This window comes from Leuresthes tenuis, unplaced genomic scaffold (assembly GCF_036924035.1).
Source record: "Leuresthes tenuis unplaced genomic scaffold, fLeuTen1.0.hap1 SCAF_2, whole genome shotgun sequence".
Lineage (NCBI taxonomy): Eukaryota > Metazoa > Chordata > Actinopteri > Atheriniformes > Atherinopsidae > Leuresthes > Leuresthes tenuis.
Genome location: NW_027325356.1, coordinates 28,741,981 through 28,764,411, shown reverse-complemented (window position 1 = coordinate 28,764,411; position 22,431 = coordinate 28,741,981). Strand labels below are relative to the sequence as shown.

At 38.5% G+C, this 22,431-nt stretch overlaps 2 protein-coding genes across 8 annotated transcripts in view; one reads left to right on the top strand and one right to left on the bottom strand.

Annotated features, from left to right (window-relative positions):
* Positions 1-13,248, top strand: part of coro2ba (coronin, actin binding protein, 2Ba) — a 43,840-nt gene extending 30,592 nt beyond the window's left edge. For 3 of the 4 annotated variants that reach the window (XM_072380970.1, XM_072380973.1, XM_072380972.1), the window contains exons 3-12: positions 3,752-3,868; positions 4,560-4,709; positions 4,916-5,080; positions 7,442-7,558; positions 7,652-7,756; positions 8,327-8,423; positions 8,730-8,842; positions 9,342-9,432; positions 10,044-10,183; positions 11,366-13,248. In XM_072380970.1, coding sequence (XP_072237071.1) covers positions 3,752-3,868; positions 4,560-4,709; positions 4,916-5,080; positions 7,442-7,558; positions 7,652-7,756; positions 8,327-8,423; positions 8,730-8,842; positions 9,342-9,432; positions 10,044-10,183; positions 11,366-11,500 — 1,230 coding nt within the window. In that variant the 3' untranslated portion in view covers positions 11,501-13,248. The remainder of the gene's footprint in view (positions 1-3,751; positions 3,869-4,559; positions 4,710-4,915; positions 5,081-7,441; positions 7,559-7,651; positions 7,757-8,326; positions 8,424-8,729; positions 8,843-9,341; positions 9,433-10,043; positions 10,184-11,365) is intronic. The other variant, XM_072380971.1, reaches the window with a different exon arrangement.
* A 461-nt stretch (positions 13,249-13,709) lies between these two features.
* anp32a (acidic (leucine-rich) nuclear phosphoprotein 32 family, member A) lies at positions 13,710-20,156 on the bottom strand. 4 transcript variants are annotated; one of them, XM_072380977.1, is made up of 8 exons: positions 19,976-20,155; positions 17,195-17,344; positions 16,989-17,111; positions 16,690-16,888; positions 16,496-16,602; positions 16,349-16,403; positions 14,963-14,974; positions 13,710-14,150 (listed from the first exon to the last, which is right to left on the bottom strand). In XM_072380977.1, the coding sequence occupies exons 1-8, from the start codon at positions 20,027-20,029 to the stop codon at positions 14,074-14,076; spliced, it is 777 nt and encodes a 258-aa protein (XP_072237078.1). In that variant the 5' UTR covers positions 20,030-20,155; the 3' UTR covers positions 13,710-14,073. The 4 variants fall into 4 exon arrangements, with proteins under 4 accessions (XP_072237078.1, XP_072237075.1, XP_072237076.1 ...); XM_072380974.1 differs by lacking the exon at positions 13,710-14,150 and having other exon boundaries at positions 14,427-14,974; XM_072380975.1 differs by lacking the exon at positions 13,710-14,150 and having other exon boundaries at positions 14,427-14,971.
* Between the last annotated feature and the right edge of the window lie 2,275 nt (positions 20,157-22,431).

Here is a 22,431-nt window from a genome sequence, read left to right as displayed (position 1 = left end):
AGCAGTATATCGAGGGGGCAGTGTGTCAATGTTCATGCTGAAAGGGTTGCATGACATTTAATAGCTTCTGTATGTTAGAATGTTTTACACCATACAGCTTCATGACAAGTCTTAACAAGATGGGACAGCCCACTCTGGGATTAACTTTAACTTCTTAATCAACTGTAAGTGCTCCAGAAATGTAATTTAATGCATTTTTAGTGCATGTGTGATGTTTTTGGCTATAGCTGTGGAATGAGAGACATATTGTGCCAAGTAGCATAATTGCATAAAGAGTAGTCAGTAGTACACAGTATTGTTTCTTGAAAGTGAAATCTCTCAGAACAGATACAGTATAATGTCAGGGATCGGTGGTAGGACCCAGATGCAGTTCTTTCAATTCAAACACAAGGTTTAATCCAAAATCACAAAACAGAGAGCAAGGCAAAAACATAAAGCGCGGCTGAGCCGGATAATCAAAAATACTTTGAACTATGAAAAATAAAGAAAGGCTATGAAAACAAGACTGTGAATAAATACTATGAACAAGGACTATGACTATGACTATGACTATGACTATGACTATGACTATGACTATGACTATGACTATGACTATGACTATGAGGCAGGAAACCAGACATGACGTGAAGGGTTGGTGAGGATTCTGCAATGAATGAAAGGAAACCGGGAGACTAAATGCTGTGGAACAGAATCTAAAAACATGACAAAGAACCTGAAAACATAATTATCAAAACATAAACTGTGACAAAGCCTGAACATAACAGCAATCAAACCATAAACTGTGACAGAAAAACATATGCTGTGACATATAATATAAAAGAAAAAAGGTTTGAGCTTTAGACTTGTAGTTTTAAGCGATGAATAGCATCTAAAATCTTATGTCAGTTTTGTCTTATTTACAAAAGGCAACTTACTAGAACACCATGAGCTCCTCTTTGATAATTATTTAAATAGCACAGATGATCTGGGTTTGGCTAACATTCAGGTACAGGCCTGTGTGACACATTATGATGACAGCCGGCGAGACAGCCATATGTTCGACTGCAAACGAAGCCACAAGTGAGTGGATGGACTGCCGCTGGTACCACCTGGCACAGAGAAAATGACACACAAGGTCACCAGCACCTCTCCATCTCTTCAGACAAAGAGATGGTGTGTGTGTGTGTGTGTGGGTGGGTGTGGTGCTTTTCACACCACTGCTCTGACTACTGCAAATACTGTCTACGGTGCAGGAACTGGTTTCTGGCTTCTTTAGAATGATTGTAAACTAAAAGTCCACCACTGAACCTTTGATGGGATAAAACTAGACATTTGTTGACATCACTCATGATTTCTGAGAATTTTTAGACCAAATGACTGAGAAGGTTAGATGCTTTTTTTTAGAGAGCTTAGAGGCAGCTCTGTGTAGTGTGCAGCGAATATGTATAAATATTCGGTTTGCTTGGTTTACATTTCCAGCAGAACATTGTAATATGTAATTAAATACCATATGTGCAAGGCCTATTAAAGTCATGTACCACAGAATAACTTACATTGTACATGATTTTGGCAGTAGACCCAGAATAAGGTGGACTCCCAACACAGAGAAGACAGAGCTCCTTCATGAATAAAGATGTTATTTTCCAACAGTATATTATGGTCATGCTGTACAGTAAAACACATGGGTGATCCCATCGCACTAACCAAGTGACAGTCTGAGCAAAGCAGACAGAGCAGACATGTACTGTATAAGACGGCATCTGCAGAAAGCTGTACGCCATTAACATGAGCGTGATCACAGCAGCACAACAGTCTGTTAATTCAGTTTACTAAGCATGACTCAGCATGTTAACTTTCTGTTCATTTAGGCATGGCAGACCACGTAGGAGAATGTGCCACCAGACATACCTCTTATGCTAAGATTTATAGTGTTTAGTCTTTTTAATCAGCATACAGGCACATTCATGGGTTACTGCCTCAGTGAGGGCTTTAAAGAAGAAACTCACAATAATGGCAGTACAGAAACGACGTGATTCGTCTTTCAGATCCTCCTGTTTTGTATATCAAATATTAATTCAGGCCAGATTATATTTCCAAAGCATCTGAATATCTGCTGTTAGAGTAGACTGTGTAATCACAAAGCAGCTGTGGTCATCCGCTTCACTAAAGATTCATTGGGAATTACAGATCAATAAAGTTGGTAGTAATCAGTTTGTTGTGCCCCTGGTGTATTGGAAACATTTGTGACTGTCCAGCAGATGTGTGCATCATTGAGAGTGTTCATCTGTGCCACAGCCTCAGGAACTAATGCAGGCTTGTGCCGTTTTCTTGTCAGATGAATGCTAGCTGGTGGTGGAGAGAGTTGACAATAACCATTTTATACATTTTCCTCACCTTTCTTTTATGAATTCCATGTTTCATCATAAATTTGATTTCCTCTTTGTATCTCTTAAAACCTCTGAGCTGTTTGGTTCCCAGTAGACATTAATTCTCTGCAGGTAATTAGTTCCGCTTAAATGAGGAGTCCCTTGGATCATATTAATAATGTTTTAGGCCGTGGTTAAAATCTGCCAGTCACTGCACTGTTAATGTGTCATCAGAACTTATATTAGCTTGGCGTTTAATTTCTTTATATTTAACACTATAAATTGTTCCCTCAATTTAATAAACAGTTACAGGAGATAGAATTAAATCTAATTTTGTGACCTTACTGGTCGTTATTCTAAAATAAATTTACTGAATTGCTGTCTTGCTGAAACGCTGTTTGCTGTTTTTTCTTCCTCTCTCTTATTGACTGAATTGATGTCCCCCTTTACGGACGTCATATTTTGACAGATAGCAGTTCTGAGTTTGGTTTTGGCCTTTGTCCATTGAGCTCATTAGCAAGATCCTAATTCTCTTTGGCTATGAGTTACCTTGAAACTTCAGCATTTTTCTGTTGGTAGACTTCCAGAAAGCATTGCTACTTTCTTTAAATATTTATATCTTCTTTGTTATTTATGCTTGTTACGGGAGTTTTACAGATTTGAATTGTGGCTCAGATCCTTTGTCGCTGGGTGTCAGCAGCAAGCCCTTTAACCCCAGTCGTTTCTCAGACTGGACCGTTTTGTCTCCTGCAGTTCAAAAATAAATGTATTGTTTTCAGTTTGGAGCAGAAGTGCAAAAGAGTAGTTTGACGGTTGATACTTGCCTTCTTTAATAAACAATGTATTATTAAAAGCGCTGCCACAGCCGATCTTCAGGCTTCAGCGAGGAAAGTGCGTGCCTACACAAATGGTGGGTTTCACGGAGGTATTACCCGATACAGCTAAACAAATCTCTGAGGAAATAAAAAGAGGTCAGCGGACAGAAAGGCATCAAACATTCTTGACGTCATGAATGACACCAAGAGTTGCCTCTCATCTGTTGCTATGAGCCAGTGCCCCTCTGTGGACTCGCCATGTTATTGCAGTAACAATAATATGCCTCAGATGTCCCTTCGCAATAACCAGGTCTGCTTTCTGTTCAGGGTTTATTGAGTCATCTCACTGAGTCATTTCACTTTCATTATGTTATATGAATATTTATGTGTTCACATCAATAGAAGCAAAGAACAGTTTTCCTGAGTTATGATTTTAAGACATGAAGATAGATTATTTTTCTCACTGCTTTCAAATCTTTATGTTGTTTTGTGTAATTTATGGTCTGTTTTTAGCTCCTCACTTTCATCATATGTGTTCTAAATCACAGATTTAAGTAAGCTTAAACTGTGCTTCTCTGTCTCTTTTTTCAGTCTGGCCGCCTGGACTCTCATTACCCAAAAGTGTGTGGCCACCAAGGCAATGTGCTGGATATTAAGTGGAATCCCTTCTTTGAGAACATCATAGCCTCCTGCTCCGAGGACACCTCAGTGAGTGACCCACCACCTTTCATTTTATACCTGTAATTTATGACTTAATGACGTCTGAAAAACATCTATCTGTAACGGCGGTCGTAAAATGTGAATGCTGACAGCCACAGACCCAGATGAAGAATATGTCCCTATTATATTATGGTTAGAGCGTCACTGGACAGCAGCTTGTGATTGGATTTTTGCTGGTAGCAGCTGTGTTCACTGGCGTTGTTATGAGGCAATGCCTGTAAAATGACAAATTTCTTCAACAGAGCACAAAAATATTGGACACAGCATAAAATCTGAGTCACCATCATTCTTTATTCTTTCATGACATAATGTATTCAAAGTCCTTCTGGGGATTTATTCCAGTACATGCACATGTTAGTTTACTAAGCTCAGAAAAACCATAGTAGCACTGTGCTCTGTAGTACTTTTTCTTGTTGCAGGATAATCTCATCTGGTTGAACACAGAGCCTCCAGCCATAGCTGTAATCCAGTCTAATCCCAATGCAATGGGCTATATTGATAGTTTGTGCTATTTCTGATCAGACAGATCTCTGGCTGTTTGAGTGCATAGTGACGGGTTTTGAAAAATATTCAGTGGCCTCTGACAAAATGCCCATAGTTATATAAAAGCATAAAAGTAAGGGGGGTGCATTAGGGTATGTTTTTTCATTTATATTCTGAGTGACTGTGAATGTGGCAGGTCCGAGTATGGGAGATCCCAGAAGGGGGACTGAGGCGCAACATGATGGAGGCGGTGCTGGAGCTTTACGGTCACAGCAGACGGGTGGGTCTGATCGAGTGGCACCCCACCAGCAGCGGCATCCTCTTCAGTGCAGGCTATGACTATAAGGTACCACCTTAATCAAACTTAAATATACTCTGCATAGCCTGGAAACACCACTGTGATTTAACAAGGATTAAAGTGTTTGCATTCTGCAAGGATTAATCAGTTAGCTACAGAAACTTTGAATCACAAACTGACAATGTCACATCATTGATCAAAGCTCAGATGCAATCTATCCGCTCCACTTAAAACAATCCCTCTTGATGTGTCAGATACTGATCTGGAACCTGGAGATTGGAGAGCCGGTGAAAATGATCGACTGCCACACCGATGTCATCCTCAGCATGTCCTTTAACACAGACGGCAGTCTGCTGGCCACCAGCTGCAAAGACAAGAAGCTGCGAATCATTGAGCCGCGCTCTGGGAGAGTCCTTCAGGTTAGGAAGAGGTGGCGGATATTTTCATGAAACTATGCCTATAAAAAGAACATGTGACAGGGGTTTATATTAAAGTATCCTATTTTACATTATGACAGACCTGCTACTGACCATATTTGCAGTACAAAAATTAAGAGATCAGACCTCTCATTTTGAATAGTCAGTATTCTGGTGGTATTGATTTTTAAATGTACTTAAACTAAACTTAACTGAAACTTTTCTGATATTCACTTCCTTTAATAGAAAGCCCTGCCCTAAGCCCCTGAAATCTCTCTTCTTTGTTGACGTAACTGGATGATCAACCTGTTGTAGCTTCTCAAATAGCACACCGGAAGCCTAAAGATTAAAGCACTTTGGTCAGTGGTTGCTATTTTTAAAGTGCTTTATAAATTAAGTTGGCTTGGCTGACACACATGCAGCGCATCCACAGTTTGACTCTAGATTCTGAGCCTTTGTTACCTGTTGTATTCATGTTCCTTTCTCTGCTTTATGTCTCTACTGGGGCTATCAAACCAAGAAGTATAAAAATTAAGAAAATTAAAATATAAATCCTTCTGATTTGACTAATTTGCTTCTCACCTGCAGCATCAAGTGAGCTGAACAAGTCAGGGCAACATGAGTGGGAACAAGAGATAAAAATAAATTATTTTAAAAAAGTGAAAAGCTTGAAATACAGATCATAAGAGCTTGGATAAGGGCATCTGGAATTCTTTTTAGCATCTTGAAGACGTTTGACCTCTCATCCAAAAGGCTTCTTTAGATCTAAACTAGATGGTGGGGTGTATCAGCTTATAAGCAGGGAGGGAAATTACAGTCACACGTGTCACTGCACCTCCTGACTAATGTGCATGTCGTTAGAGTCATTATCACCTCTGAATTGTATACCTGCCTGAGAGGGTGAGTTTTGGTCATGAGATCCAAGGTGTGAATTATTGGGAAACTGCCTGGGGAGGGAAGACAATGCTGCATTGTAGGTACTAGGAAGGTGATACCTGAGACCACCTCCTCTTGTTTGGTCTCTTCTATACAAAGCTCTTATACAGCTTTGGTAGGTACACTTTCCACCCAGTGGTGTAGCGTTCTGATGACAGCCAGTTTGTGTTCAAGTTTATGATGTGAGTCGAAAAGCAGGTACTGGTCTGTATGTGTGGGTTTTCTGTAAACCTCAATGTTAAGACTTTCGTTCTCTTCGATGAGCATGGCACAGTCCAATAAAGGCAGCTTGCGGTCATCCAACAAGCTGCCTTTTTTGGACCTTGCCATGCACACTGAAGAAGACTGAAGTCTTACCACTGAGGTTTACAAGAAAATACTCCCCACCATCTAGTTTAGAACTGAAGAAGCCTTTCGGATGAGAGGTGAAACGTCTCCAAAAATTATGTCCAGTTGCCCTTATTCAAGCTCTTTTGATTCCCATGACCTGGATGACTGAGAATCTGCATCAACATAAAATACAGATCCAGACACATTCAAAGATTCCAGGGGATGACTACAAACTCCTCTGACTTTGCTGTTCTGAAATGTTTTTATATATATAATGATAGGCAAAGCTCTCAGATTAAATTTAATTATTCTGTTTGACTCCTTGTGTTCAAATATTTTCTTTTCATCATCATAAAAATATGTAGAATATAACACCACCACTGGAAAAAAAATGTACGCTGTATAAAATGCAAATAAAAACAGAATTCAATTATTTTCATAAACAAATATTTTATTCACAATAGAACTTACTGACTGTTGAAAGTGAGACATTTTACTTTTTCCTGGAAAATATTCACTCATCTTTAATTTAAGCAACATGTCTCAAAAAAGTTGGGACAGGGCAACAAAATTAATTAATAAGATTAATTGGCAAAAGGTCAGCACCTTGATTGAGTATAAAACGAGTCTTTCAGAAGTAAGTATGGGCAAGTGTTCAGAAATCTGCATAAAACTGTGTCTTCAAGGTGTGGAGCTATTTCTTAATATTATTCTTCAACATAGAAATGTGAAGACTGAATATTCCATTATCCACAGTCCATAATATCTTCAAAATATTATGTTCTGTAGATGGTGGAATATTGTTGATATAAGCACAAGGGATATGACAGAAATTCAATATTGGATGCTTATGATCTTTGTGCCCTCAGGCGGCATTTTATCAAAAACAGACATGATGTGTTGCTGCCATCAAATGCAAGATGAGCTAATATCTTTCATGAAATTGTAAAATGTCACTCGATATGCAAATGATCATGTTCTGTTTTTATTGATATTTTAAACAGTTGTAAATACTGTCCAAATATAAGAGCATTAGCTTTTATAGTAGCAGTATCTCACATTATAGCCTCGCTCTAATATTGTGTGCTGCTTCAACAGCAGGCCAGTTGCAAGAACCACCGTGTAAACCGAGTGGTTTTCCTAGGAAACATAAAGCGACTGGTCACCACAGGGGTTTCTCGCTGGAACACCCGGCAGATTGCTCTCTGGGATCAGGTCAGGCAACACATCCATATAGTTCATGCCTATAATGCTGCAGTGCGTTGAGCATGTTGTTGTTTAATTCCCTGCATGCACTGCTCTTCCCAGGAGGATTTATCGATGCCAATTGTGGAGGAGGACATAGATGGCCTGTCAGGACTGCTGTTTCCTTTCTATGATGCTGACACACACATGCTGTACCTGGCAGGCAAGGTCAGAACCACTTACCCTTTATGAATCTAATGAGGAATCAATCTCAGTTTGCAGCTAGTTTTGCAAATTTGCAAAGACAAATATGAAATTCAAGTGTACTTTGATTTATATTAAGAATAATTACATGTTTCCACAAGAAGAGTGATGGATGCAAAATAAAAGATACAAGTACAGATTTAGATTTTGGTTTTGGTTTAAAAGGTAAAAATACAAATGGAAACATCTGATCAGATTATCTATCTGCTAACAGGAGAGTAATCCATACTAAAATTTTAAACTTTATTTAAAAGTTACAAGAGCATGCAAGCATTCACAGATATAATAAATAATCAAATGAACTGATCTGGCTGATACTTAAATAATAAAATAGTCTGATTAATTAGTGTAAGCACAAGATTTATGTCATGTACTAAATACCCTTAATTGTGTGGTGAATTTAAGTTGTGGGTAAAGAATGTCAAGAATTAAAGAAAGGGGAAAAAGAAGAAGAAGAAGCTCAGTCTGCTTTGAAAGCACATAAGATGAGGCCTCCAGAAAGGAAGAAACATTTATACTCTTGTGTTTTTGCAGGGGGATGGCAATATCCGCTACTTTGAAATCACCACAGAAAAGCCATACATCCAGTACCTAATGGAGTTCCGCTCCCCAGCCCCACAGAAAGGACTCGGTGAGTCAAGAGTTGATCAGCAACAGATGATACTTCTGCCAGAGCAGCAAGAGAAGTCCACTTCATTAGCAGTCTTTAGAGATGGAGGGAGGGAATGAATCGTGTGAAAAAGGGCTCAGCTTCTGTGCTGGTTTACAGAAGGTGTTAAGTGTCAGGAAGAATCAATTTCATTGAAGGAAAAAAAAAGAACAAAAGCATGAAAAATATTCCCTTAATGGAGTAAAATGCTCTCTGCTACAGATTCAGGGAATGGATTTATCTTGTCAAAACAGCTGTATCTCCACATGCTTCTGTTCTCATCCGCAGGTGTGATGCCAAAGCATGGGCTGGATGTGGCTGCCTGCGAGGTTTACCGCTTCTACAAACTAGTTACCCTGAGGGGTTTGATTGAACCCATTTCCATGATTGTGCCAAGAAGAGTGAGTGGGACTGATTCTGCTCTCATTATCAATCATATCCGCAGGATATTACATTTATCCAGCTCTAATATGTTAAAAGGCTGTTAAAGTTTGACTTTAATTAATATGCCATGGCAACAGTTTGACATGAAATATTCTGTCCTGTAATGAAGTAAAATAAAGAGCTTGCTAATAAGAGCTGAGCACACTCAAGACAGTGGGGATTCATGGGAATTTGAGAGAATAATTTTGAAGTTAATGCTTCAACATAAGAACAAGAATGCAGAATGAAAATCGGCCTCCAAATGAGTTAATCAAAGTAAAAAAATAAATCAATGAAAAAAACCTAGAAAAGTAATAAGTGAGAGTCTTCTGAGACATACAGACAAATTGCAATTTTGAGATTGTGGTATTTTATCTTGAACACCTTATATGTCCTTTTGTTCACAAGTTCATATCATCAACCGGTATCATATACTGAGCAAACCTTTTTAAAGCACCTGACAACATGTGTTTACAGTCAGACACATACCAGGAGGACCTCTACCCAATGACACCAGGAACTGAACCTGCTCTGTCTGCCAGCGAGTGGTTGAGTGGGATTGATAGAGGTAAACAATTCAATAATCACTCACTGGACTGGTTTGCAATGCAACATCTGAAAAAAGTTAAACTTCCTGCAAAATATAAGCCCATGATGGGGAAAGAAGAGTCCTAATTTTTACATAAGGCATGTCACTAAAAGAATTCTGTCACTGTTTTGTTGTTTTTTGCTGGGATTCCTTTGTAGCATACATGGAAGAAACTCTCCCAGTTATTTAGTTTTATCTCACAACTTGAGTTAAATATGCATTCCATGTACCCTCACAGTAAAACTACCTCAGCAAAGGGAACATCATACTAAAGAGATGACAGTGCATCTTCTTTTAATCACCACCATTCTTCCTTGTCTGCTCGTAACATCTGGATACTTCATAATATAGGTCTCATACCAGAAACCTGTTCTTATCCAACTTTAGAAATCTACTGAAGCTTAATGATTATAGATAACCAGAGGATTGCACATATGTGTGTCCACATGCCAAAAAACCGTCACAATTGCAGCATAGGAGAGCACAGGTTATAATAGGCTGCCTGTGTTGATCTGTGTGGAATCTCTTTGCGCTTTGTGTCAGTTTTTATAAGCTCACTGAAAAATGTTTGTCCTCCTTGGTTTAAACAGACCCAGTCTTGATGTCCCTGAAGGATGGCTACACACAGCCAAACCAGTTAGTGTTTAAGGCCCCAGTAAAGGAAAAGAAAAGTGTTGTCGTCAATGGGATCGACCTGCTGGAGAACGTACCACCCAGGACAGAGAATGAGGTACGTGTCTTACTCTGCAGAAACAGCTATCAGCCACAAAACCTGCTTAATGTTGTGAAGGTTCCCCGTTTTTCTGCACAAACCTTTAGCACAGCTACAAGCACGGTTGAGTCGAGCTATGGTCACAGCTCTAGCAATATAACTGGACCACTGTCCTTATCGCAGTGTACGAGCGCGGGAGTTGAGTTTGTTACGACAGGGCTCAGCTGGGGAAAGGGGAAGTAACATTAAACCAGACTGTGTCGGTATCAGCTAAAGTGATTTTATTGCTTAGTGACAAAAATATTGATTGTACAATAACGTAAAACTGCAACTGAAATCAGAGCCCGAAGAAATCAGTAAAACACAATGGTGACTAACTTCATCAAAACTAAAAATAAATACTTAAAATAAAGTAGTAAATCAAAAACTTATCTGCCTTCTTTCACGTATGTTCAATAGTTAACACCCCTGGTCCTTGTGAATCTAGCAAAAGAGAAAAAACTAAGCGTGATAAACAAAGCCTGAATCTGTTTCAAGCTATGTAAATGCCCTATACAAAGAGTACCTTAATAAACAAAAATCACACCACTAAGGCTGCACTAGAAATTAATTGGTAGATGTATGCCTGACACTGCAACACCATGGACTGCGAGAGAAAATCATCATTGTATGTGTAAGTATAACCGAGTTCACTGCACTGCATATTACACTGTGGACTATGTATACAGCATGAAGTGTATTTAAAGAAAAGGAGCTGAATGGGAATTGAATTTAATTCAAAACTAGAAAAAAATCAAGGGAACATGCACAGAATTGGATGATTTATATGGCTATTTAACGAGCTGGAGAACAGGATAAAAAATCTGTTTAACTGTGCATAAGATGGAAGGAATGAAAAAGCTTTATTAGTCATTTAAGTATCTGACAACGTATCTGTTCTAGGGCTTTCACAATGCTTTCACAATGTGCTGGTGTAATATGCATCAGTGAAGCTGGTAAAATAGCCCTGGGGTCTGATTGTGTAGTTTATTAACATGTTACTGTCTTCAAAAAATGCAGAGGAAATTAGCCTGTGCAGGAGGTGCAGACCTGGTGTGAGGTGCAGTGAGAGTAATACAATTTCCAGTGTTTACCACAAGATGCTTTTTTTTTTTCTCTCATGAAAAAATGCTGTTACATGTCTCCGTCTTCTGTACTTAGCTCCTGCGGATGTTCTTCCGGCAGCAGGATGAGCTGCGGCGCCTTAAAGAGGAACTGACCACCAAGGATGTGCGAATACGCCAGTTGGAGCTGGAGCTCAACAACTTGAAGAACGTTAGCCCCAACAACGTCTGACCTCTTAGCCTTCTGGACTGGCTGCTTCCTTTGCCCCTGATTCTGACCTCCAACAAGCTTCTGAGCCTTCCCTTCCTGCTTTTTTGATATATCTCATTGTATCATAACTTCATTCTTGTTGCCCAAAATAGTGTGCACAAATTAACTGTTGGATAATGTCTTAAGAGATGCAAGTACTAAATATTGTTGTAGTGATAAATATATGTAACTGAGGCGGTTTAGGGATTTCCAATCTAACATTAGGCTAATAATAGGGAAAATGTGAGATCCAGCCAACTTCAGTATTTTCATTTTAGAAATGATTATTTCTGATCTTGCACAGTCTCAAGTGATACGGTCCTTTTTAACATGTGTTTAACCTCAGCACCCAGGTATTTGTTCCACTATGCCTGCCCTGTTGTCCATATGTCAGTGGCTCGGTCATACAAAAAGAGCCCCCAAATTGATCTTCTAGCACAGGCAAGACCATCTCTGAATTCACATTTTATGTCGAGGTAAAACTGAAAGGTGAAAAGACTATTACTAGCTCATATTTTTCTTCCCCAATGCCTTAGACCCTGCTGCAGACCCAGTCTCCAGCAAGCTGCAACATCATTTCAAAATGGCGGACGTAGTTTTGCACCTGACGAAATAGAAAAGTTTTGCAGAAGTGGATCCTATTTTTCACAAAGCTGCTTATCCCGTAACTGCTTTTTTCACCTACAAATGTTGCCTGTAAATGGACCTCAGAACACTGATGCATACAGTAGCTTCCTAAACGCAGTCTTTTCCCAAGGAAAGGGAATAGTTAACTTTCACTCTTTTTTTTTTATAACTCTATCTTCAAAAGGTGGGAAAGCAGAAGATGAGACATGGAATCACAGGTGTTGGACTTGTGTAACTACTTAAACAGAGTCTCAAGGAAAGCTTTGCCGGCTGTTTTTAGGGCTAATTTTGAGGATGGGGGTGATGTATATTTGCTTCTATTTATTTGTCACATCTTATCTTTTTAGCTAATAACTTGTATATTTGTTAATCCCATTGTTTTTGTATGATGTGGCTGCACAAACAATGATTGTGATGCTTGAGAAGATTCTGCCGAATGTTTATGTTGAAATGGTTCAACTTTTGTGTTGAACGGCACCTTTAACGATATTAGCTCTTAGACTCCAACAACATAACTCCAGAAAAGTTATTAACTTATATTACTGTCCTTTAATAGCAGTACAAACTTTAACAATAACCACTCTTTTACCTTTAACTTTAGTATATCACTATAACTGAGATATGTTTGCCTGCCGATCTGCAATTTTGTTTTAAAGACTTCAAGTCAACTTGCTTTAATTGACAAACTTTTGCAAATTTGCATTTTAAATGCCTCCGTTTTACTCTCAGACCCTCAAATTTTAGATTTTAGCAGTGAGAAAGTCAAAAGGAATTGGCACAATTAGTTCAGCCAGGCTGTCCAATCCAGTTCAAATTACATTTGTGCTTGTTTTATCATTGATCCTGCTCTTCGTAGCCCAAGATGGGGATTTAAGAAGAATCCAGCACACAAATGGAAAGAAAGGAGTTTGTAAGTAAAAAGTAAGTTAAGGACTGAAGGTCACAAGTCTTCCCTCATCCCATCCTAGCAGGGAAATAAAGGTTATGGGTTCAGATCATTTGAAAAATAACACAGGAACCATTGAAATGTGGATTGGAACAGGTAGCACAACAATTGTAAATGTGTTTGTGTCTCGCAGGAGAAATAAAAGGCTACACAGGAAGTAGAGCGAGAAAAGGATAATTAAAACCGAGGTACAGAGAAATTGCATTAGAGGTAGAGCTGCATGTAGGTGCAAAAAAAAACCCCAACAACTTTTGTAAGTGTAGGATAAAAAGGCAGAAGCACTTCACTGCTTTTAAAATGACTAAAACTCTTTTTATACAGCTGCCAAAAGGCTTTTTGGCTTTCATAATCTCATCACAAACACACCGATTCATTTTAAGGTAATCCCCAGCTTAGTTTGGTCGGTTAGTATAGCATTTTAGCCGTTTACAGTATTTAGAATGAGTCAAAGCTCAGTTTTGTGGGAAAAAAATGGCTTGGATTGGTTTTCTGTGTTGAGAACAAAAATGAAGGCTGGTATCAATACCTCATGAGCTTAAACTGGAATTCTGTGCTTTTTTAACCTTTTGATTTTACCATGTTTTTGTTCAAGAATCACAAACTTCACAAATTTATATAAAAAGGGATTTATTGAAGTGAATGGGAGGGAAAGAGAAACAAAATTTGGCTGATGACAGTGGATTTAACTGAGTGAAAAAAAAAAATCTCTGAGGTTGGCCAATTTGACCATTGTGTTTACTAGAGAAAACAAAGTCCAAATAACTGACTGTTTTCCAGAGTTTACATTTTGAAACAATACATTTTCAATGCACATAAGTTGCAGATGTAACTTCCATTTATAGCAGGTACTTCTCTAAAGTACCAGCGCTAATCCAAACATCACCATCTGCGTGTACCAGAAAAGAACATGGAAAAAGCAAGAATGAGTTCTGATGCTGAACATTTTCTCTTGAAGGAGAGATTATGCATACAAAGTTCAAATTCAAGAAAATTTCACACTGCGTACTTTAGATAAAGCAGTATACATATTTAATATCTTATTACAATTCATAGTTTCACCTCAGTTGTCTGTTCAATGTCTGCCATCATCAAAGAGAATACAAAAAAATAGATTTGGTCATTATTTACAAGAACACGTAATTTCCGAACTATCAAAGCTGAAGATTTAAGGAGGAGAGGCTTTGACAAGGGCAGACATTTTATTTTCTACAATTTAAAAATATGCCCTGTAAGGGTCACACTGTGCACGTTCAGACAGAAGTTTCACGCCGGGACAGCAGAGAGTATTGGCATACTGGTGACACTACAAACAAATAACTTACGTTTTTTTTAAAAAAAAGTACAATGCAAAACAATAAGTTTAAGACAAGGAGAGGACAGCCATACATGAAATCCAGTAGTTGACTTTAAAATGTATTAGACATGCATTCTTTTTTTTGTTTCATTTAGTTTTTCTGCTCTTGAAGGGAGGTCATAAAATACATAAGTCATCAGAAACCAGTCTTACACAAACGGTGAGAAAAGAAAAACATTTCTCAAAAAGGTTTATCTTTGCTATTTGATATTACAAAACTGGTGTCCACAAAGCAGTTAAAGGTGGACAGTATAGACTGCAACACAGGAGCATCAAATGTACAGAAATTGAACTTTTATTTTTCTCCAGGTAACCCCGTCAACCTGACTGGCCAATAACAAACAAAAAAAAAAAAACTCCTATTGCAATATGAAACTGGGGGGAAAGATACATGGGCTTGTAGGGAAGTGACTGGGAGATACAAGTTTAAAACGGTTCAGAACTTAGCTTACAGAGGATGCTCAATCGTCTTCATCCTCCTCCCCTTCTTCATCCAGTTCCCTTTTTCTCTTCTGACCTCGCTCCTCTTCTAAAAAACAAGAAACTCCTTTAGAGATACAAAACCCCAGGATCACGCAAATAAATGTTTCCTTTCAAAATATTGTGTGTTTTTCTTTCATGACCACAGTAGTTCTGGCTCAGATGACACCGAGTTTTACACCACAGATCTACAGTGCTATCTGATAGACCATCAGGATGTTGTGAATCCACACTCCAATTAAAACAGTTTTTTGTTTTTTTTTAAGTATTACCGCTTTCACATCAGAACCAGGCAAAACTTTGAGGTTTTTAGCTTGGATGGCTCCACACAAAATATATAACGGTAATATCTAGGACTATCTGGGACTGTGGTTTTTGCACCCTGCATACTGTCAACCTAACATGTTTACTTCTCTCCTACATGTGTCCTCATTTATTGTATTTCAATACAGATGAATTCCAAATAAAGCTACCGTCATTGGTTTTTATGTTGTTATTAGACAACAGAATGAAATACAGCCCATAAGGCAAAGTGTCACTCACAGTCACTGATCTTATAACACCAATGTGTCAGGGAAAAGAAAGAGGTCATGCTCCAGACAACAGGTGTGGTTCGTCCAAAAAGTAGCCAGATTTGGAACTACATGCTTATCTAGATGCTCTTTAGTCGGTAAAAATGAGAAATAACTACTAAGTTTTCAGCTCACTGCGTTTGCTTAAGAGAGGAAACATAGAAACACTGGCCCAGCTTAGATGTAGCATCAAACTACATCGACATCAATGGCCCTGTTATTTTCTATATCTAATTTTAGATATAGTCTCATATAATGCAATGTCAATAGACTGCCAAGCACTGGGTCACACTGGAAAAGTGACAAAAAATTACATTTCAGTAAACCCAAAGCAACAAAAAGGAATGGAGGAGTTCCTAACAACTTAAGAAATGGTTAGGACAGTTTCATGACAATTCAATAAAACTGGTAGTGCTGTTACTCTTTGTGCACATGCTGCTTATTTTCCACTTATTGTCAAAGGAGTTACAACATTTCTAATGTGAAACCTCTTGCTTTTTACAATCGGATCCCTGCCTTGTTTGTATCATGCACACACAGGACAGCGTACATGTGCATGTATTCATACGCAACAGCATGAAAATAGAAGAAATGCCGCTGGTTTTATGCTTTTTGGTGCCAAGATGCTAAAGATGCTAAGCCAGGAGTTATGGATTAATGCAACACACACTGTAAATATTTAATCATTTGAATGAAAATGGATTTAATGTGGAAAAGTTTATTCATGACAATACTCAACAGGACACATTCAAGAGTGCTGATTTGTTATTTACCAACAGCAAAATGGAAAAATACTACGTTTGGTATGGAATCGAGACAATGATCTGAGTTTAATCCTCAATTTTACTCACCCTCATCATCCTCATCGTCAACCTCTCTGTCATTCAAGTCTTCCTCTTCTTCCTCCTTCATGAAAAGACACAATCAGTTTAGTTACCTCCGAATGAACATTTCTTTTTAAACAGTTCAGCACTGAAATCTCACTTATTCTTGCCCACCTCTCCACTCAGGTCCTCCTCTTCCTCTTCTTCATTCTCCTCTTCGTCATCCTCTCCCTCTTCGTCCTCATCTCCGGGTAGTGCATCTTCATCATAGTCCTCCTCATCTGGACGAAGGCAGATGGTGGTTAATTATTAGCCAAACATTCAAATGCCAAAAACTGAGAACTCTGAAAAAAAGCTATCAAACTTACCATCCTCATCATCCTCATCCTCATCCAAGCCCTCTGCGTAAACCTCGCCGTCAGAATCTGGTGCCTCTTTATCGTCTTTGTCGTACCCGTCAAGGTACGTGAGCTGTGGTAATAGCTTGAACACGTTGTCTCTGTATTCGTTCAGGTTTGTCACCTCACAGTTAAACAGATCTAAGCTTTTCAGGGCCCCGAGTTCTTTCTGTCAAAAGAAAAACAGTGTTTGATAAATTATTTAGCCAGCTGCTTTGTATTTAGTGCCTGTGTGAATGTATTCTTAAGTACTTTAGGGGATCACTCACGAGTGGTCCTATTGTGCTGAGGTCTTTTATCTTGTTGCCGCTGAGGTTGAGATGTGTGAGGTTAGGGCACTTCTCTGCCAGAACTTCCAACCCCCCCGAGATCCTATTATCGCTGAGTTCAAGCTGTTGATCAATGAAACTATCAAAACATGCAAAAACCTTACAATCTTAAATCATAGACCAAATCTGTGAAGATATACACCCACCTTTTTGAGTTTCTTTAGCTTCGGCAAGTGGGCAACTGTCGTCAGACCCACGTTGATTGTGCTTAGAAACTCCAGCTCCTCAAATTCGTCTGTTAGGCCCTCGATCTTGCCTTCATTTGAGCGACAGTTGTCTAGCACAAGTTCTTTGACCTGTAGAACATTCAAATACATCTGGTCAACTATCAGAATCAATTAAGTAAAAAACAAAGTCTACACGAAAGGTCAAAAAATACTAAATGAACATAAGGCCGGGAAATTTAGTATTGAAAATGTTATTACAGTTTCACTTCCACAAATGTCCTCTTTTATTTGTATAAAGACAGGTAGGTGAAGCTAAAAGAAACAATATTTTAAGATAATTTTCATAGTAAAACATAGAGTTGACTGGTAGTTGCACTCAACAATATCATCTACGTGAGCCCGTCTTTTAAAAAATCTCAGTGGCTAATACTGTTTATTTTGAGGCATTTCACTTCTTTTATTAGAAAAGAAATTTTGGTGAGAACCTACTGACAATAGAATCATAAATTTGATTGTGCAGCAACCTTGAAGGCATATTTTGGTTTAAGCCAAATATAAAATGAACCAATTTGGTGGATTTTTTTTAATCAAAAACGTGACAGTAAGAGGCAATTTTACCACTGATGTTGTATTTATTTTACCATGAAATTCAAATCTCTCTGGATTGGACTTTGCTGCCAATGCTTCAAAATACTTATAACACATATGTCAATTAACAGAAGAAAAGATGAATTATAAAAAAATACACCCTTACAGGACAAAAAACACCAATAAATCCCTAGTCACTTCAGACATAAGTGTAAAATGTTGTGGAAATGTAATGTAATCGCAGATGCTTTTGGGAAGTTGCAACTTTATTCAGTTAATTTTGCAACCTGAGCTTCCTTTTTAGAAAGTTAAACTAAGTTCAATTTCATTAAAATCAAATTTCCCTCTATTTAGACATAAATAATGTATTTTTACAATGTTGCTTTCATTTGACTTCACTAAATTAATAAAAACTGCTGTACATAACTAATAACTATATCTATTCATAACTATCCAATATCAAACTCAATATTAAATAACAGCTATATGTGAAGTGAATTAGCCAACAAATACCTTCACTCAAGTATAATGCTAAATGTAACTCTAAATTACTACATCAATTACATCTCTGCATATGACTTTTGTTAAAGAAAGGGGGAACAAGATAAGAGCAGACATTTTTGTCAAGCGGATGGTAAACCACCGCCATACCGCTTGAACAACAGCTAAACAGAAAGTGGGAGCCATATTTCATAGAGAGCAAAAGGGCGATAAGCAAAAGGACTGATGCTTAAAAAGGGCGATAAGGGGTCACAGGTGTGCAGTTATCAGTTATTTTCCCTCGGCCTTCCACATGACTCAGCCAATCAGCAACGACGACCGGAACTTAAAAAAAATAACTGTCCATAATCAACTTTCAACGGTCAGAACTCATCTCACCGCAAATATCGCGATGCTTTGGCTCTCCTTTCATTACGTAAATATCCCATTTAGATTATTTTTCATGAGAAACAGACAAAGAACTGCGGTTATGCGTGTTTATTTTGATGGTTACAGAGTTAAAATTCAAAAAGAGACGTCTATGAGCGGTCCTGAATGGCACAGAGGCACAGTAGTTAAAACAAGTCGGAGCCAAACAGACCTACGAGTCGTGCACAGGGTCATTTGTAAGTAGGAGGGGCCGCTAAAGCCGATTAGATAGCTGCCAGGCAAACGTTTCATTGTTGCTTGTGCTAAACAGTTCCCGATTGGACTGATGGCGAGTGTATACGCCTAATAAGAAGAAGGTATGATGAATCGTTCGTCGTTTGTGTCGAATGAACGGACTTTTAGTGTATCTCGAATAGCCTTTGTTTGTCAGTAAAATGGCGGCTTGTCCTAGTTCTTGAAAACTAGAGCGGCTCGACCATTTGTTTTCATTACGACTGGATTCCTTAGCCCGACGACGACAGAAACAGACCCGACGTAACGACTTAACCAGTACCCGGCGGTTCATAAAGACCCGGGTGTGTTTTTGTTTCCTCTCCGTGTGTTTTCGCCCTACGCGGTGGTTACTAACGGTCCGTACAAACAACGCTTTATTTCGGCCATCTGTGCGCACCGTGGCTCCAGTTGGAGGCTGCACGGACTGCAGCCTCATCGGTGTAAAATGCTCAATGTTTGAATGCACTTCCTGCAGAAATAATCCACTTAAACGAGGCAGTTTGAGAAACTGTAAGTGCGAGGTGCAGATGTAAGGCGATAAATCGAAGGTATGATCTTTATGCATCATTGATAATTCCTTGACTTTGAGTACCCGCATCCTTAAGCCGCCAAGTGCACGGTTTAAAATACTTAGTTGAATGCGTTTACCACTCAAAGCATACAGATAGCAACATCGGAGAGCGAGTAAATAACAATAAAGAGGAGTGTTAAACGAAAAGGGGTGCGTTCGTAGATCAAAAGTTACAAATATGGCTTCTCATACTGCTTGCCTTGTTTATTCCGCTGGCATAAAAAAAACTGCTGCATTCTCAAACTGCACATCTAAAGGTTGCAGCCACACTAAAGTTCAAGCGGCGGACCCGTGGCACCTGCCGACTGTAAACACGATCGCAAAGCAACAATGTGACCCGACGTCTCCATCATCTTTTAACTTGGAGGAAACTTTGTATCCCCACGCCAAGACATCACACGAAATATTCTCCATTAGCAGAGAGTGAAACATCACAGCGAGACGTGAGGCCAACTTACATCTGACGGAGTGCGGTTCCGCAACTCTAGATGAATTCTTTTCTTCATGTCCATCCTGGATCAGCGCACCCGTGATACGATACACACTTTTAATAATTACTGCAAATGCAACTACCACCTCCAGAGCAGGCTGCTGTTGTTCATTCAAACTTGATCCCCTCGGTGGGCGGGAGCACGTTCCAGGATTGTCGTCACCGCCGACCAATGGCACGAGCCAAATAAAGAGGGAGCGGACTTACAGACACACAGACCAATTGGGTTCCCCTTATAAAACTGGGTGGGGTTTTGTTGTGGATGTTTGGTTGTTTTGTTAACTTAAGTTTACATGGAAATAGTAATATTGTCATGTTTTTCATTGAATATTGTACGAATGCGTAATTGTCACTATTAAATTTGCAACTACACAGAAGTCTTGTGTTAAGGTGGTGATTTTATACAGTTGTTGGGTTGTTTTGTAGTATTTGTATGCCACAAAACGAGATACACACAATCATTTAGTACTAAAGCTCATAAAATAAAATAAAAATCCATGCTAAATCTAACATGTGGTACAAACAAAAGCAAAATGGTATAACAAACAAGTTGCTCGAAGCTGAGGATGGGCACAGGTAAAAAATACAATAAGTACTGCTTATTTCTTTTCTTTTTTTTTTTGCACAAATAAATTAAAAAGCCAGTGACCTTGTGAATATTAAAATGAGACTAAAATCACATTTGTGTGTATAAAAATAATTCTCTTAAGCACATATGACAAGTATCTTTAAGTTTAAAAGATTAATATTGACTTCAGTAACCTACTGAGAACAAGTAAACAATGAAGTAGACCAAAGCCATAACATGAAGCAGCCATTGTAGGCACACTCTTCAGATTTTATGCTACGTAAAATAAGAGCCTTTAAACATATTTGAGAGCTGATTTTGGGGAGTTGGGGCTCCATGAAGTGGTGTTTACCAAAACTAAACAATTTCTTTCTTTAGTGTTGCCAGTAAAAAATAACTCAGTCCTATTGCTGCACAAAACTTCTCCACAAGGGAGAGGCAGAGAGCAACTTTAAGATAATAGATAAGTAAATAAACAGCAATAGTAACTGGTGTAATGAAGCCACAGACTTGTAACGTAAAATCTAATGGGACAGAAAAAAGACAGTCTAGGTGGCGTTTATGTCTGCCAAATATAAAACACATGGTTATCAAGAGGGAAGACTCCCTCTGTCACCCTCCTTGTCCATGTTTCTTGTGTATAATAAATAACGTGCATGTGCATGATAAGGAGAAATGAAAGTAACTGCCTATAACGGTATTGCTGCTATTATACACCAGCACACATAATTCTCAACATCCAGTCGTCTTTCTTGTGTGCTTCACATAATAATCTATTGCTACTTATTACCAACATATTTTTAGTACCAAATAAACGGTTGAAAAGCACATTTGCATCCTGGATGAAGCTACTTGAATTTCAAATCTATTACTGAGTCGGCTTAAATATAGAATACATATGAAGCTGATCTCTGTTTGCTTGACAAGACCATCAAACTCATTGGAAACTGACTGTGATATAATCTACTGTTTGATTTACCTATTATTATATTTCCAGGTTGTTTGAAAGAGTCTGAAATTTGACCAAAAAGAGATGTGAAATTATCACAAAGACTAATCACAATCACTAAATACTAATTGAGCTGAGAAATGACCTGAGACAAAATGAATTGATATCAAAGTGATCAAATACAAAAGATACAGAAAGACAAAGGGACTTGAATGAGTCTTGATATGACCACAGAAAGAGTACTGCACCGGGGCTTTAAAGGCACACAGAACAACAAACAGATTACCTGAACAACATGCACAATGATCATAAAGAGATGTATCCTGCTCAAATAAAGAATGACAACAAAGAGAAATAAAGAGTCACAAAAGCAGCAACAAAGAGATCAAACCTCAGGTATTAAATCATCACAAAAGATGCAAAATAATCACAAATTCCCATAGATACACCAGAGACTGACACTGAACAAAATTTGGCAGCAAAGTTTTAGGTCAGACTGATGGACCTATCTGGGTATTTTATCAGATTAAGGTAAAAAAATCTACCACCAGAGGGCAACTTAGTCCTCCTCTTGCATGTGCTTAATGCACAAATATTGTCTAAAAATGTTGTCTGGGAGACACAAACTGAGAATGGATTGATCCTTTAACTGGTTCATCTTTTGGTGTGACTATAAACTGAGCTACGACTCAAGAGTGTGTTTATTAGAAGTGTGAAGAAGAACTGTGAGCAGCATTAATAAAGTTTGTTATGAAGGATGTGCAATCAGGTGTGGGTAAGTTGTGGCCTGGATGTAAAAATATGCCCAAATATGTATTTGACTTTCTTTTAACCAAGTATTGTTTCCTAATTGAGAGTGACATGGATAAGAGATAAAATAACAGGCTGATTTTCAAATCTCTCTCTC